The sequence below is a fragment of the Ixodes scapularis genome, unplaced genomic scaffold (genome assembly GCF_016920785.2).
Source record: "Ixodes scapularis isolate PalLabHiFi unplaced genomic scaffold, ASM1692078v2 PGA_scaffold2__306_contigs__length_199485367, whole genome shotgun sequence".
Classification (NCBI taxonomy): Eukaryota; Metazoa; Arthropoda; class Arachnida; order Ixodida; family Ixodidae; genus Ixodes; species Ixodes scapularis.
The window spans coordinates 141,822,959-141,838,642 of NW_024609857.1; the positions used below are offsets into that span (position 1 = coordinate 141,822,959).

Genomic DNA, 15,684 nt, shown 5'->3' on the forward strand with positions numbered 1-15,684 from the left:
CGAGAAATAAAATATTTTTCGTGTAATTTTACTCTAGCCATGATCACAAACCGAAACCGAAACGGTGGCAAAGCCGGACAACATTGTATATTCGGCATCACTAAGCATGTACACCCACGTGATATACAAGGGGAAGAAGGAGCTCCCCTCTTATCAGGATCCTCCTTTGTGCCTCCTGGATTAGCACAGGCGTCGCTATTCTCCTCCCAGAAGATTATAGAAGATTAACCTGTCACTCAAAATTCTTACAAAAGCAGCTTCCCTCTCCTCCTTTTACTTGGTGTTCAAAAGTATGCGCACTGAACACACAAGCTGCGCTCAACGAGGCGATGGGCCTATCAGTAGTATCAATAGTCGAGCGCCGGGCCGGCCGAGCGCGTCACTCACGTCTCTCATGGCGCTGGCGCCACCCATGCTCTCCCCGAGAAAGACGACAAAATTGAAAAAAAAAAAAAAAAAAGAAGCTGTACATGCTTGATGACGTCACGGACGTACCGGGAGAAGGAATTTGGAGGAAGCGGAAATGCAGCCGGGCAGTGTTGTCTGGCCCGCACGTCCCATCCAAAACCAGCGGGTAGTTGCTTGTCAAACTTTGACAGCGATTTTAATGAACTTCTAGGCGGAATTCCGTCGTAATATTTGCCATGGGGGTTTTGTAGATGATAACAAAGAGAACTGTATAGTTTAGCACTACTGGAAAAGAAGCGGAGTTGCGCTTTAAGGGGAGACATTGCTCTTTGAGGCAAAAATATGCCAAGAAAACACATTATTGAAATTGTGTTTTTTGAAGATTGGCAGGCACTTATCAACTTGTCCTGAAGGATTTTCTTTAAATAAATTTCTCTCATCTTGAAATATTGTCTTGGAAGCAAAGTAAGATGAGCCTGTGGAGTTTTTTAAAAATTATTTCTCAGTGAACTATTTACACTCTTTACTATTTTATGGAAGCCATATCTCCACTTGCACATGTCTAATCTTCATATTTTTTTCTTTATCTGGTAGTTTTATGTGTGACATGTGCAATAAGCGGTACAAACTTATTAAATAGGGTATCAGGCTTTTTTTAGGTGCCTTTTCGGCACCCTGCAATAAATCATTTTGAAAAAAGTTCAAAAGTGTCATAAAAAGTTTATAAAGCATCCTAGAGTTTTCATTTATGCCTTATTGGATTCCACATACCTTTTAGTTCACTGATATATGTTTATTTTTTATTTCGGTATTTCAATTTGTCTCAATCCTTCCCATAATAAACATCAGAACCAAGTACATATTTGTAGTCAGATTGTAATGGGAATTAAGCTATGTGAATTTCATTTAAATTGAATCACAAGTTATATAAAAAAACTCTAGAAGCAGTGTTGCCCCTTAAAGGAGCCCTGCAAGCACTTTTTTACTGAATTTTAATTTACACCAAACCTGAGCGCACTGACCGTAGTAACTTAATGCAACTTTTCTTTTCTCGAATTTCGCTTGATTTTAAAAGTTATAGGCAAATTAGAATTACAAAAACAAGCAAAAAATAACCTCCCTCATGACGTCCTTGGTTGCTTGAGTGGCCGTGAACTAGAGGAGGGGTAGTGAGCTCAGCGAGCGCTCACGGCTGCCGCACTGCGTGTCGACGGCGCGAGAGGGCGCCACTAAAGCGTGTTCTGGATAGGCTGTATACAGTGGGCAGCTAGGGCGGCTCTCATTGCATTTGCTGCGCGATTAAACACTAATTCGGCATGACACTTCATTGGCCACAAACGACAGCAAACACGGGGTAAAGATCAGTTCAGAATGGGAGCCACTTCGCGCTGCCGTACAGCGAAATGGCCAAAACGCAAGACAAAGCTACTCGCTGAAGGCCTTCGGAACGCTCGGAGCCGGTTGGATTTTCCAGTCCGTAAACGACCGCAGCGCCGCCGCGTACATCCGGGATCTTTCCGTGTCGGCACCTGATCCCACTACTCTTTTCTAGTATGCGCCGCCTTTTCCACCGCTTGGTGGCGGGTATATCGACGGGTCATTTCTTCTTTCCGTACTTTATAAACTGCATTTGTTTCTTTTCTGATCTAAAATACTGAACAAAAACCTCTTTTATAAATAATTTAAACGGTTCGCGCCACTTATGTTTTGTATTTCAACTAAAAAGAAGCTTTTAGCGGCTCTGACCAGTAGTAAGCCCAGGACCTAAGACGTCACATTTTGCGCGCTTTCGGTACTGCGGGTCGCCCCCGTCGGTAAAGGAGGTTTCCGCGTCGTCCGATTAAAATATGACGCACAGATATTTAGTTGCTCTCTCCGTTCCCGCTGGATTGCCCGAACCCCAAGAGACGTGGAAACCGCAAAAAAGGTAGACGCTTAAACATGATTGCAGGGCCCCTTTAAGGATATGCATATTTTCAAAACATGAAAATTAACAGAAAACAGACTGGACAAGGATCGCCTACAAACTGGCAGGGGAAAGTAAGACAAAGAAGGGACACTCGAGGCACGCGACGAACGAGGCACGATAGATGCCGGTGGCTTGTTCTGTTCCTAATGCATATAATGTAAGTAGATGTGTTTTTGACTTCATGGTAACTACATACTGTAAACGACTAAATTTTTGCGGAGACCTAATTTTTGCGAATTTCGCAAATTGCCTTCAATTCGCGAAAAATACGTCCCGCAAACAATTCGGGCAATATGTGAATGCTACGGAAGCTACACTCGATTCGCGAAAATTAGAATTCGCGAATAATTTCAAATTTTCAGCTTTGGACCGATTCGCGAAAATTTTAGCCCGCAAAAATTAAGCCGTTTACAGTCTTTGGTGACTCGGCCACACACGACTTCCTCAACGTTCGCACCAAGCGCTGCATTGAAATGGCAACTGAACCGAACAACGCCGACGTTGCAACTGTTTGCCTTCGGCTCTCACTGTTTTGGCCATCAGATCTTTTAATAATCTTTATTTCCATTTAAAGAAATGGTGGAGTGAAAGGGAAAAAGCTTCAACAAGAAGCTTGACTGGCCCTCAGCCCCATCGGCAGCCAGTGAACAAACAGTTTTCGTGCAATAAAAAAAAAAAAAAAAATATCATACAGAAAATTATACATTATCAAATGAGATAACAGAAACAAGACACCGAACACTTAAATATGTAAAAATATATTACGCAACTCTTTAGTAGATATGGTTTCTATATTTCCATTTTCCTTTTCAAAGTTGTTTAGAAGTTTTGGAATTAAACACCGAAGCATTTGCTGCCCATAATTTGACCTGCATGTGGGAACCTTCCAATATTCATTATGGTGGGTCAAGTAAACCGTATTATTTTTTTCTAATCTAACTATCTCGTTTAAAAGAACACTTTCCTTTTTAATTTCATTCTTAATGGTGAGTAAAAGTCTATAATCAGATAGCTTATGAATTTTTAATATTTGCAGATTTCTAAACATATTCTCAGTGTGAGAGTCATAAGGCGCGTTGAAGATGGCTCTTAACATTTTTTTTTTGAAGCGGATAAATTTTGTTCAGGTTGGATGCCGTTGTTGTGCCCCAGACAAGGTTACAATAACTGAGGAGTGAGTAAAACAAAGCATTGTACATAATTAATTTCACGCAAACTGGTAGAAATTGGCTGTGGCGATACGTTAAACCAACAACACGTGACAATTTGGAAATCAAATAATTTACATGGCTATCCCATGACATATTTTCAGAAAAGAAGACACCTAGTGTTTTAAAATTTTCCACGATCTCTATTGGACTTGAGCTAAATACTATAGGCCTTGGCATAAAAATTTGTTTATTTTTTGGACGAAAGAAAATAGCCTTTGTCTTTGCAGTGTTAATACTTAGTCCATTTTCCTTTGCCCACGCCGCCAACCTTGACAAAGTAAAATTAACATCATCCGCAATTTCATCACTATTTAAAGAGGAAATAAATATACTAGTGTTGTCTGCATAAATTACAAATTTAGCAACAGGGTCTATATTCACAATATCGTTTATATACAGGTTAAAAAGAAGGGGCCCTAAAATACTTCCCTGTGGAACCCCTGAAATAATACGCTTTCTATCGGAGGAATGACCACTAATGTTAATATATTGGAAGCGGTGACTCAAGTATGATTTGAGAAGTGCTAACGGCAACCCTCGAATACCATAGTAATTTAGTTTGCAAAGCAGAATGTTATGATCCACGAAGTCAAAGGCTTTTGTAAAATCTACGAACACGCCAACAGCCGTTCTTTTTTCTTCAAAATTTTGTAATATATATTCTTTTTGGGACAAGAGGGCTGATTCCGTGGAACGATTTTTTCTGAAACCAAACTGCGAAGGTGAGAGTAAATCGTGCTTATTCGCAAATTGTACGAGACGGGACTGTATTACTTTTTCGAGGCCTTTAGAAAATAAGGGAAGAATTGAAATCGGTCGATAATTGCTGAAATTATTTTTATCTCCTTTCTTGTGAAGGACAGATACCTTCGCCAGTTGCATCGCCGTAGGAAATACTCCAGACGAAAAACAAAGATTAAAAATATGGGTTACGTACGGCACTAATATATCAATAACGAACTTTAGTGGGCGTATTTGAAGATCATCGCAGTCGCAGCTAGAGCTGTTTTTTAATTGCATAAATGTAAAAAATACCTCAGCATCCGTGACAGGTTCAAGAAACATGGAATGACTATTTCTGACTTCTATGTATCTGCAAGGATCAGTATTAACGTTTGTTGTAGATAAATTCGCAAAATATTTGCTGAAAGCATTCGCTAAGGAAAGGCCACTTAGGTCCACACCGTTCCGGTTAATATTATCAACTGGCTGATGGCCTGAACCAAGGTTTAACACTGAATTTAATTTTTTCCAAACCAAGTCCGTACGACCATTTGTATCCCTAAACACCTTATCGTGATACTCAGCTTTAGCTGTACGCAATAATTTTGTTAGTTGGTTGCGATATATTTTAAAGGACCGTAGACTTTGCGGGTCTCTAGATTTAACGAATGACTGGTACATAGCGTTCTTTGTTTTAATTTTTTCAAGTAAATCAGGTGTTATCCACGGTTTCCTAATTTTTTTACTTGCCTTAAACATTTTGTACGGAAAATGACGACTTAAATGCTTTTAAATAGTTTTAGGAAATGTCCATAGACTTCGTCTACATCTTCTGAACCAAACATATCACACCAACTAGTGTCTGCAATTTCTTGTCTGAAGGCATTCAACCTTCCGGTGGTTATATGTTGAAACGGGTATGATACATTATTTCTATTTTGTTTAGGGTTCCTAGTTTTCAAACACATGAATATTGGAAGGTGATCACTTAAATGATAGCTTACAACTCCGGATTTTATATTTTCACTATCGGCGTTACTAATAAAAAGATCAATTAATGTTTCAGAGCTTACAGTAACTCTAGTTGGAATATTTATTGTGTTCATACACCCATTGGTTTCCGTGATCATATTCATTTCTCTCTTCAATGCAGTATCTTTCAGCATGTCAATATTAAAATCCCCACCGCAAATTACGGTATAACCATTATCATTGACAAAACGAAGGTATGTGTTGAAAAATTCTAAAAAGTTCTCACTATTGCCATCTGAAGGCCGATAAAACACGCTTATTATTACACATTTCGCGCGCACTGTTAATACTTCGAAGTCCCGTGTAATACATGAATAATCTGACAATAGTTCACAGTTAATTGTGTCTTTAATTAGTAGACATACTCCGCCACCTCGGCGAGATGTGCGATTTAATGAAAAGCTGACGTATCCAGGAAGTTTCAAAACATCACTATCATTACGATACCACGTTTCTGATAACATTACTACGTCAAACAAAAAAGGAACCTGATTAAAAAACACTTCGAAATCTATATTCTTATTTTTAGCAGATTGGGCATTCACATGAAAATATTTCGTGAAAGCATGGCATTCAGTACCAAGATATGCCTCAAGGTCACATGGAAGTAAACAATCATGACCAAGCATTAAAACGATAAACGACCAAGTGAACTTTCAAAGAAGGGAAAAAAAAATATTACTACAGCTTTCGCAGGTCATCCTCACATCTGACAACAGCTGCGCGCTCGCCCACCCCACGCCTGACAAGAATTTTTCCATTTTGGTGCCATACGAACTGATAGGACCTTTGCTTTGCCCATTCTTTTGTGATCCAGAGAAGTGCCTTGTTTTGTTTGGTTAAGTTTTCTAAAATATAAATACTTCGCTGACCGCGTGCAAGTTTTTTTTTATTCCGAAGCCACTCGTCGCGTTTTTCTTGTTGTGCAAAACGTATGATAATTCCGGGAACTTTGTCGGACTTCGATGGCATTCTGTGAAGAGCTACTACGTCACTTGCCTCGAGTGCTGGTAACTCGAGTTTCTGTGCTACCTCGTTTACTTTCGTCATCAGGTTTTCATTTTCAGCTGGTGTAACATTGTGAATTTCCAGATTTAAACGCCTGCTGCGCCATTCAAGATCATGTAGGCCCGACTTCAGTGCCTGCATTTCCGTTGTGTTATCAGCATTCTCAAGGCATTCCACGCGCTTTTTTAGATCATTAATTTTCTGACCATGGTTTCGCACTTCTCCCAGTACCTCTTGATAGTCTTTCGACATAACTTGAATCGATTGGTCGATGCTGTCAACCGTTTCCCTAAGACCTAGAAGGCTCTCTAGCTTGGCGTTTATGCTGACAAGCATGCTTGGTATATCAAGGGTAGTTTCCTTGCTGGCACTTCTCTTTTTTGCAGTTACACATGCCGGGCACCGCCAATTTTTACGAAGACAGTCACCCTTCGATTTACTAGTTGGTCGTAGAACACCCGAGCAATCTCCAAGGTGGTAAGAAAATTTGCACTCAACACATGTCACGAAAACCCCATCACCCGGCAATGCCTGATCACACGCCAAACAGGTCTCGTGCTGGGCGCCAGCCATATTACTGTATCAGTTTCATAATCGGCATAAAAGGCTATTCAATAACGCTAAGTGTTGCAGTCGGCGGCAAAAGCATGCAAAATCTAAGACATAGCAGGAATAACGCTCACCTGTAGGTAGAAAAAACACAGTTTTACACACTGTACGGAACGTTTGCCGCCGACTGCGAAGACTGTTGTGGCGGCAGCGCTTTTATATTCGGAGAGGGTGCCGAAAACTGCGCCGAGACACTGCGATCCTTGCGGCGGGCTGATAGCGTAGCTGTGGGCAGGATGACTTGTCAGTGAAGACAGCCTCCCATCTTGTTCGGTACGCAGTTGACGAGGAATCGGTCTGGTCGAGGCGCAGAGGTGTGCTTCCACGGTAGACCACAGCGCATCGGAAACTGTAGGTAGAAAAAACGCAGTTTTACACACTGTACGGAACGTTTGCCGCCAACTGCCTCTGGTTTCCTCTGGTTTGCTCAAGTGGAAGTTCAATTTGCAACAGCAAGGGTCAAGAACGAACTTGCAAAAATCCACGACATCCTAGCAGTCCTGTCACCGGAAATCGCTACAGAGGTATGGAATCTTATCGTCACCCCACCACCCGAAAACCCCTACGACGCCCTGAAAGCGGAACCAGTGAATTGAACATCCCTTTTTGAACAGCAACGACTGCAGCAATTGCCGATGTCCGAAGAACTTGGAGAAAAACACCGTCGCAAATGCTTCGTCGCCTCCAGCAGCTGCTTGGCGACTCGCCCACCATGGGCCGACGCTCTGTCCCAGAACACCCCTCTTTCCTGTGCATTAACTTTCTCTCCAACAATCGATTTTGCTGCCATCAGCGCTGTGCAGCAAAACGACAAGAAGCTTGAACAGCTGCGCCTATTCCCCGGTCAGCTCATTTTCCAAGAGGTTCCTTTACAAACGTCCTCTACAGAAATTGTCTGCAACGTCTCAACAGGAATCCTTCGTACCTTCCAATTATCGCAGACAAATTTTCGACTCTATGCACGGTTTGTCTCATCCAGGCATTCGTGACACACAAGAATTAATTACCGAACGATTCCTCTGGCCCGGCATGAATAAGGATGTTTACAGCTGGACTCGAACCTGCACACAATGCCAAAAATCAAAGGAGTAAAGGCACACTTCTGCGTCATTCAGTTCGTTTCCGCCCGTGACAGAGCACTTCGATCATGTCCACATCGCCCTCGGGGGACCCCTGCCGCCATGCGAAGGGTATCGCTACCTCCTCACTTGGGTCAACAGGCTTACCCGTTGGCCAGGGGCGCTTCCCATCCAAGGTATCCGAGCGGACACAGTGGCTCTCACCTTCATCCAAGAATGGATATCCAGATTCAGAATTCCATTTACCATCTCAACGGACCGAGGACGTCAATTAGAATCCGCACTCTTCCACCAGCTACTCTCGTTCTTAGGAACAACACTTATATGAACAACAGCCTGTCACCCTATCGCAAACATTCTCGTCGAGCGCTTTTATCGCTTGGTCAAAGTGGCTCTTACAAGCCATGTCGACCCAGTTGAGTGAACCACAAGCTTACCCGTCGTCCTGCCTGGACTTCGTCCACGTCACAAACAAGAGGGCCAGTTCCGCCGAGCTAGTGTACGGCTCAACCCTACGTCTACTAGGAAAATTTTTCAGATCTGAATTGAAGGAACTGGCCCTTGATCCCACGGCTACATGCACCAACTCTGATCAACAACGAGGAACCTTCGACCCACCGAACTTCGCAAGCAGTATCAAACTCCAGTATATGTTGCCAACGACCCATCTCCACCCAAATATTTTTGCACAAGGACGAAATCAAAACACCCCTCCAACAGCCATACACCCCTCCAACAGACACTAAGAGACCGTCTCTATTGACCACATAAAACCCGCCCTTCAGGAACTTTTTTGTAATTAAAACGATGCAATTCATCGGACGAACATTCTCCCTCCACCGACTACCGCCAGTCACTCCGTCACTTCCACAGGAATCCTCCTGTCTGACACAATCTGAACTGGCCCTTTAGAGAGCAGTCCCGCTCCGCTTGAATTCTCCCTACCCGCCCCTGCACGATCAACAAACATTTCCGAGAACCCTATAAGTTTCAAATCCGCTAACGCTTCCCCTACATTAGCAAGCAAGAACACAGCGCATTACAACCACCAGCCGCACAAAACCCTCCGAAGCTCCAGCTCTTCAAGTTTTTTAGGGGTTATCACCATCATATGTATGATGCAATAAATATTATGTTTGTCTTTGTTGGTGTGCAATGGGGGGTAAGGAGGGGAGAGATTAATTGTTGGCATGGATCGCCCACATACTGGCTGGAAAAAGGAAGGCGAAGAAGGGACTCTCGAGGCACGATAGATGTTGGCGGCTTGTTCTGTTCCTGGTGTATATAGTGTAAATAAATATGTGGTGACTTAACCTTGGTCACTACAAGACTAATTACATAATTAGCAAACAAGAAAAAAGTGGAAGGGGAAAAGCAGTCACTCACCACAGGAAAGTACTCGTATATACGTGGCAAGATGCGAGTACACAACTCGGAAGATATAAAAATATTCAATAATGGTTACACTCATTGGTTTCAGTTTTAAACATAAACCCGAAACAGCGTGCTCCAAACCAGACGCTTCACAACTTGCCAACTGTCGGAAAAAATAACGCACACACACTCCACGACTCACCCGTCAAGGTTGCCATGGGGAAATAGGGTATCGTCAGCGATGGACAGATTCATACTGGTTTGCCTCTCTTGAATTACAAGGCCTGCTATTGAGAAGTCTCTCTTTGTTGGTACACTTGATGCTGGAGTGGCATCCACGAGCTGCATTACAAGAGTGAGGTACAAGCACTCTCACCTCACTCTTGTGGAGGTTTGTTCTTTCTCGTGGCTTGTATGTTTTCTAGGGGAGGGGGGAAGGGGGCGGGTTTTTATACACTAAGAACATTTTCCACTTTTTCCCTGCCAACCAAGAAGATGCTTCCTTGGGTGGTTGATCCCTTGTATTCCTTACTTTTTCTAGGGACAGCATTTATTGGTGAGTTAAAACACTCTAAAGCAATCTTTGGGGAGGATCAGGCATTTTTTGGCGCAGAGCACAATTTTCACCTTGATTGTCGCCTTTTTTCTAGGAGTATTTTTGCTCCCGCAAAACATTCGATAATGCACTTCATAGTATCATTCACTTATTTACTCTACTCTCTGCAGTCATGCAGGTTTGAGGGCCGCCTCAGCAAAAATGTAAATCTGGACCCGCGGATATTCGCATCCGACCGGCATCTGGAGCCCCCTGCATCTGATCTGCAATCTGCCAAATCTGATTCATTTTTATCTGCATCCTCCAGTTGACTGTGTATATCAGCGAAGGATTCACAAGTAATCTGCGGATATGCAGGGCTCTACTGATGACGCATATTTTAACTTTGAACGGACTAGGCATGTAGTACACAACACTAGTTTTAGTGAGAAAGGAGCTTGAAAGCAAATTTTGTTTTAGGAAGCAAACATGCAATTTGCATTGCATGTAACTACTTTACATGTCTGTTCTAGGAGAGATTAGAGGTTATAAGACGCCAAGCTTTTTGTAAGCTGAAACAGAATTTAGGATTCTATTGTTAATGTGATATGCAGGGGCATGCATTGTTAGAGCAGGACACTCTCATTGACTTGCATTGATTAGTATTTAGCTCCATCAGCCAAGTATCACACCCTTGTGCTATACAATTAAAGGGACACTGACAGGGTATTTATGCTTGTCAAGGTTTTTATTTTAATATGACATATGAGAGCCCAATTACCCAGAACACAATTTCCGGCTCGAAATTCGTTTTATTTCTGCCTGAAAACCGCCGATCGAGAACCGGGCAGTTTGAGTCGCACTCACTGTCCTCTTCGTGGTCACGTGCTGTTTTCTATGGTTTAGACACATCCACGAAAGCTAGTCCAAGTCGTGGGTCATCAAAAGCACACACTCAATATTAAAAATAGAAAAACAAAAATGATACGCAGTTTTTGTGGCTTCTATAAAGCTGCAAACATGTTGGTTGAAACCAGAAAAGTGGCACGGCCATGTGACTTCCGGTAACTTTCTCCTCCCCTATATTCCTTCTTCCTCCCCAGTCCAGTTTCGGTTACAGTCTCGAGCGGTTGCATTTTTTTAACTTTACTAAAAATATATGTGATGCTGTAGTAAAATACCTATTGATTAGGTAGTCTTTTGACACCATAATAAATCGCCTGGCAGAAAACAAAAAAATTTGAGGGGTGTCATGGTTAAGCTTGTATCGTTTTATTAGCAGCGTGAGCGAACCACAGGGGGCACTTCTCTACATATCATTATCGTCATTTGTGACATCACGGGTAAGACAGACCGAGACAGACTGCGCAGATCTTGGATCTCTTGGCTCGTTGGCTTGCTCCATATGCTGTTTGGGTAACACGTGGCAAAGCCTGTTTCATGCATTGTATTTATTTGGTAAAGTGATATTTGTAGTAGGACATTTTACCAAAGCTTGAAATCATGGCACGCTTAGTCGTGCTAACAAACACTTTTGGCGCTGAGGAGTCGAAGTGCTGGAATGGTGGTGTGCTGTTGTCATTCCAGTATAAAAAGCTGAATGATGAAAATAGAATATCCAGTTCTTTATCCCACTACAACGCCTACCACGACGAATAGGGTGTATTTTTTTTTATTGTGATTCAGACGAAAATAGAACTAAGAAAGGAATGTCTCATCAAATTGAAAACAGGAAAGTGAAATTCGAGAATCTCTTGCATGTGTAGTAAACACTTCAGTGGAAGTAACTTCGTGTATCCTGTTGGTTCCAATCTGTTCTGCGAGTGCTGGTCTTTTATTAGTTTCTTTCCAAGTTTATTCCTTTTTGAATTTTGTGAAGCAGTAAACAAACATTTCCTCAAAATAACTGGCAAGAGGAAGCGGTGACTGACTTCCTGAGTCAATAAAATTAAATCCCTGCTTATTCATTCGGTCAACGCAAAACGTGCGAGACCCCCTTGCGATCGAAGTCTGAAAGGGGCCCTGCAACGACTCTTTTACTGTTTTTTAATTTGCACTGAACCTGAGTGCACTGAATGTAGTAACTTAGTGAACTTTTTCTTTTCTCAAAATTCGCTTTCTTTTAAAAGTTATGGGCATATTAAAATTACAAAAACAAGCAAAAAATAACCTTCATGACGTCCTTGATCCTCTGCCCCCCCCTTTTCCCGCGTCCGCGGACTGCAGCAACTGAGTGATGTGGGGAGGAAGGGGAAGGCGGGGAAAGGAGGTGAGGCTGAGGAGAGAGAGAGAGCTGCCCGGGAATGGGGCAGCTTTCTCTCCTCGGGTGACCAGGACCAGCAACGTCATGATTTTGCCTCATGCGGCGCACGTTTAACACCATGGGGCGCTTCAATAGGAGGACGGTTTTCGCGTCGTCCAATTAAAATATGACGCACTGATATTTAGTTACTCTCTCTGTGCCCACTGGGTTGCCCGAACCACAAGAGACGTGAAAACTGCAAAAAAGGTAGACACAAAAATAAAATTGCAGGGCCCCTTTAAATCTAATAAGTTGGCGACACTTCGGCGTCCTAAAAAATGAGGTATACACATGCTATGAACTACTATCATTTGTATCTTTAATTTTTGGGAACCCAAATGTGCATAATGCATAATGCGCTTTTCAGTGGGCGACTTTATATTTGTGAACAATTATTAGTAAACTTTTGATAGAACAAATTAGTCAATCGCCGGAATTTTCCAGGCCATGTCTGACAATTTAGGAATATGTGAAAATTTCTGCTTTTCTTTCGAGCAGAAGTCACACTATGACAAACTTCTTCGCCACATATTCAATGCGTGAGGAGCTAAGCATCAGTGGCTGACGAGCATCACACTTGGATAGAAACATCGGTATCGGCAAGTTTAATGTAGCTAAAACAAATGTGAGATGCTTTTCAATACAACGGTGTGTGCATGCACAGCTAAGAAGACAGCAAGTCATTAAATCTGGTGAATGCAAAACTTTTTTTTACAACTGCCTCCACAGATCCGAAAAAACAAGAATCAGAGAGGTTATGAATAGCCCTGACGCACGCCTTGCATGCTGTAATGTGAAGCTCCAGGCTTGTTTTTTAACTTTTAAAAGACTTTAATATGAAAGGTAACCCCAAGGCATTGCTTCATTTGGAAGATCACACACAAAACCGTCATACACCATCATACAAACTGTCATACTACAATTGGCAAGGATGCAAACTAACATAGCTGCTTCGTGCTTTGGCATGGCTCGTTGTCTGCTCTCATCCAACCAGCTCCGTCACAGGAGGGCACCCGCGAGGTGGCACCACCAAAAACATCTCGTTGCTAATAGCCCTTGTATGGTTCAATGTAGACAAACCAGGCATGCAAATTCTATTTATATCTTTCACTATATTAGCGTTAACATTTTAATGAAAGAATGCAGATGCAATTTGTTTATTTTTACTCTAATGTTCATTGGTTGGCTTTCAGCTTCTGCGAGTCAGCCTGATCAAGAAATATTAAATTTAAATTCATTGCATAAAAATAACCCAGCAAGGTGTTGCATACATCCGGTTGGTTCCCTGCTTTTGTGGATACTAGATTGTATTAGCGCTATTCCAGCATATGCATATGCCACAGTGGCGTCACAAGGGGGTGGGGGGGCCGGGGGGTGCAGATTGTCCCAGGTGCAGCGTGCAGGGGGATGTCGCGGTGGGTCACGAGAGTGGGGTTGGGGTATCGCAGCGGGCTACCCCGGGTGCCTCTGACCCTAGTAACGCCACTGATATGCCGTACAAGTTATATTGTTTTGTTTCACTATCGGAAAATTTTTGTGTAGGTACATGTCGGAAGTCTCCCTAGCCCTTTGAACAATGCCATTTACATGACAGTGCAAATTCAGTGTACCTATTGGTATTGTTATGCGAAGGTATTTAGTCGTCTACAGATTTGTTGAGGTTCCCATTTATTAATTTATTTAGAAATGCTGCCTGTGTTTCATATCTAGTTTATTAGTATACATTGATGTCGGAACCTGTTTGAGTGGGAGCACACGTTGCACATCTATTATTTTCTTTCACTCGGGCAACGTTACAGATGTTTAACCTTGACTTCTGATTTTCTAAAAGGCACAATTTGATCAAATGTTTGCAGCGTCCAAAATGCACGGGTAAAAAGTATGTCCATCTGTTTTGAAAGAGTTTGGCCGATGGATGGAGCTTGTGGCCGCTAGGGCAAGTGGACTTCACGATAACCAAAAATGGGGTGTTGCTCCATCGAGAAATGGCCGTGGCTAGTCGCAAAAGGAATGCAGCATTCTCCGATTGCTAGATTCACAGGGACTGTCGGCATCTTCGAGAGATTGCCCAAGTCTTTCAGCATAGGTGGCTTAGCTTGCGATTCACCAGCAACGTGCGACATCTCGCGCGCTCGCGGTCCTCGGTCGTTTGCGTTTAATGGCTGCACTGTTTTGAAGAATTGTAACCGTCGACAACCCCTTTCCAATAACGGTACTTCTTGAAAGTGACCGTCTAACTAGAGAAAATTTATCCTGCCATTTTAATCTGCCACAATGCTATAACGTGTACGGGAAAAGACAAATTCAATTCTGTGGTAAAGAAACCCGGAACCCCCTGTCTAACAATCTTTGATGTCCACATAATTTTAGTCAAGCTCTAAAACACTACCCTTTGCTTTCTTAAATCGAAATCACTCTCATTACCATCCCCTTGGTTTACTGAAGTTGGTATGGCTCCTATCATTATAGAACTGTCATTGTTTTTCCTTAGTCTTGTAGAATTTGCCTTCTTCCCTAATAACTCGTATTGTTCGGTCAATTGTCATGAATGACAAATGATGAAGCGAAGAATAACTGAAGAAACTAAACGTTTAGTGCGGCGAACTTGTGCCCAAAACAAAATAAAAGTAAGTTTGCATCGCAGGCATCGATGTCGGCGAAACAGCAGGATCGAGCGCTGGAGCAAGACTGACTTGACAAGGTCGCGGGTGGCCGCTTATCTAGAGTTCGTCACAATCTCGAAAATTTGACAAAGAATGCTCGAGTGTCGCACGCTCGGGGCGAGAATGAACGCACACTTTCCAGAACAAGAAAGCAGGAATAAATGATAGAAGTTACATCCGGATCAAGAATACACGGGAACCTTCTAGAAGTCCGTAACCGAGCGTTGCTTTCTCGGCCCTGCATGCGGCAATATGCCTCAGATGCCCCATTTTAATGGACACAGGCTAACCATGCGGCTATGGATCCATCTCCTTTTTAAGTAACTTGCATCTGGCTCAATTAACCCGAAACTGTGGTAGAAGAGAAGCATCTAAATGTTGAAGGGTCAAAAAATGGACAGGACAACGTCCCTGATGTTTTTCTTGTATACCTCAGTCTCAGGTTAATTCGATGTGGCTAATATTCATTAGCTCGCCTGCACCCTTACTATATTTTGTGTGCCCGAGTTAACTGAATGAAGGGCATCCTCGCAGGTGGCGGCACGGGCGGTTTGCGCCACGGCGCGCCAGCTTGGCTACCAGGCGCACCTGCTGACGACCTCGCTGCAGGGGGAGGCACGCGAGGTGGGCAAGGCGTTTGCCCTGCTGGCCTCATACCTGTGCCACGAGGAGCCCCCGGAGGGACGCCACTTCTCCATCTCGGAGGTGACGCCAGTGCTGCAGGTGAGCGCGCCCCCCATCTTTTCCGCCGCCACGATGCCTGGAACGCAT

General features: G+C 43.0%; 1 protein-coding gene across 1 annotated transcript in view; it reads left to right on the forward strand.

The window, feature by feature from the left end:
• LOC8027259 (glycerate kinase) overlaps positions 1 to 15,684 on the forward strand; it is a 53,344-nt gene that overhangs the window by 20,273 nt on the left and 17,387 nt on the right. Inside the window, exon 5 of the mRNA XM_029975884.4 lies at positions 15,448 to 15,636. Within this exon, the coding sequence (XP_029831744.2) occupies positions 15,448 to 15,636 (189 nt within the window). The remainder of the gene's footprint in view (positions 1 to 15,447; positions 15,637 to 15,684) is intronic.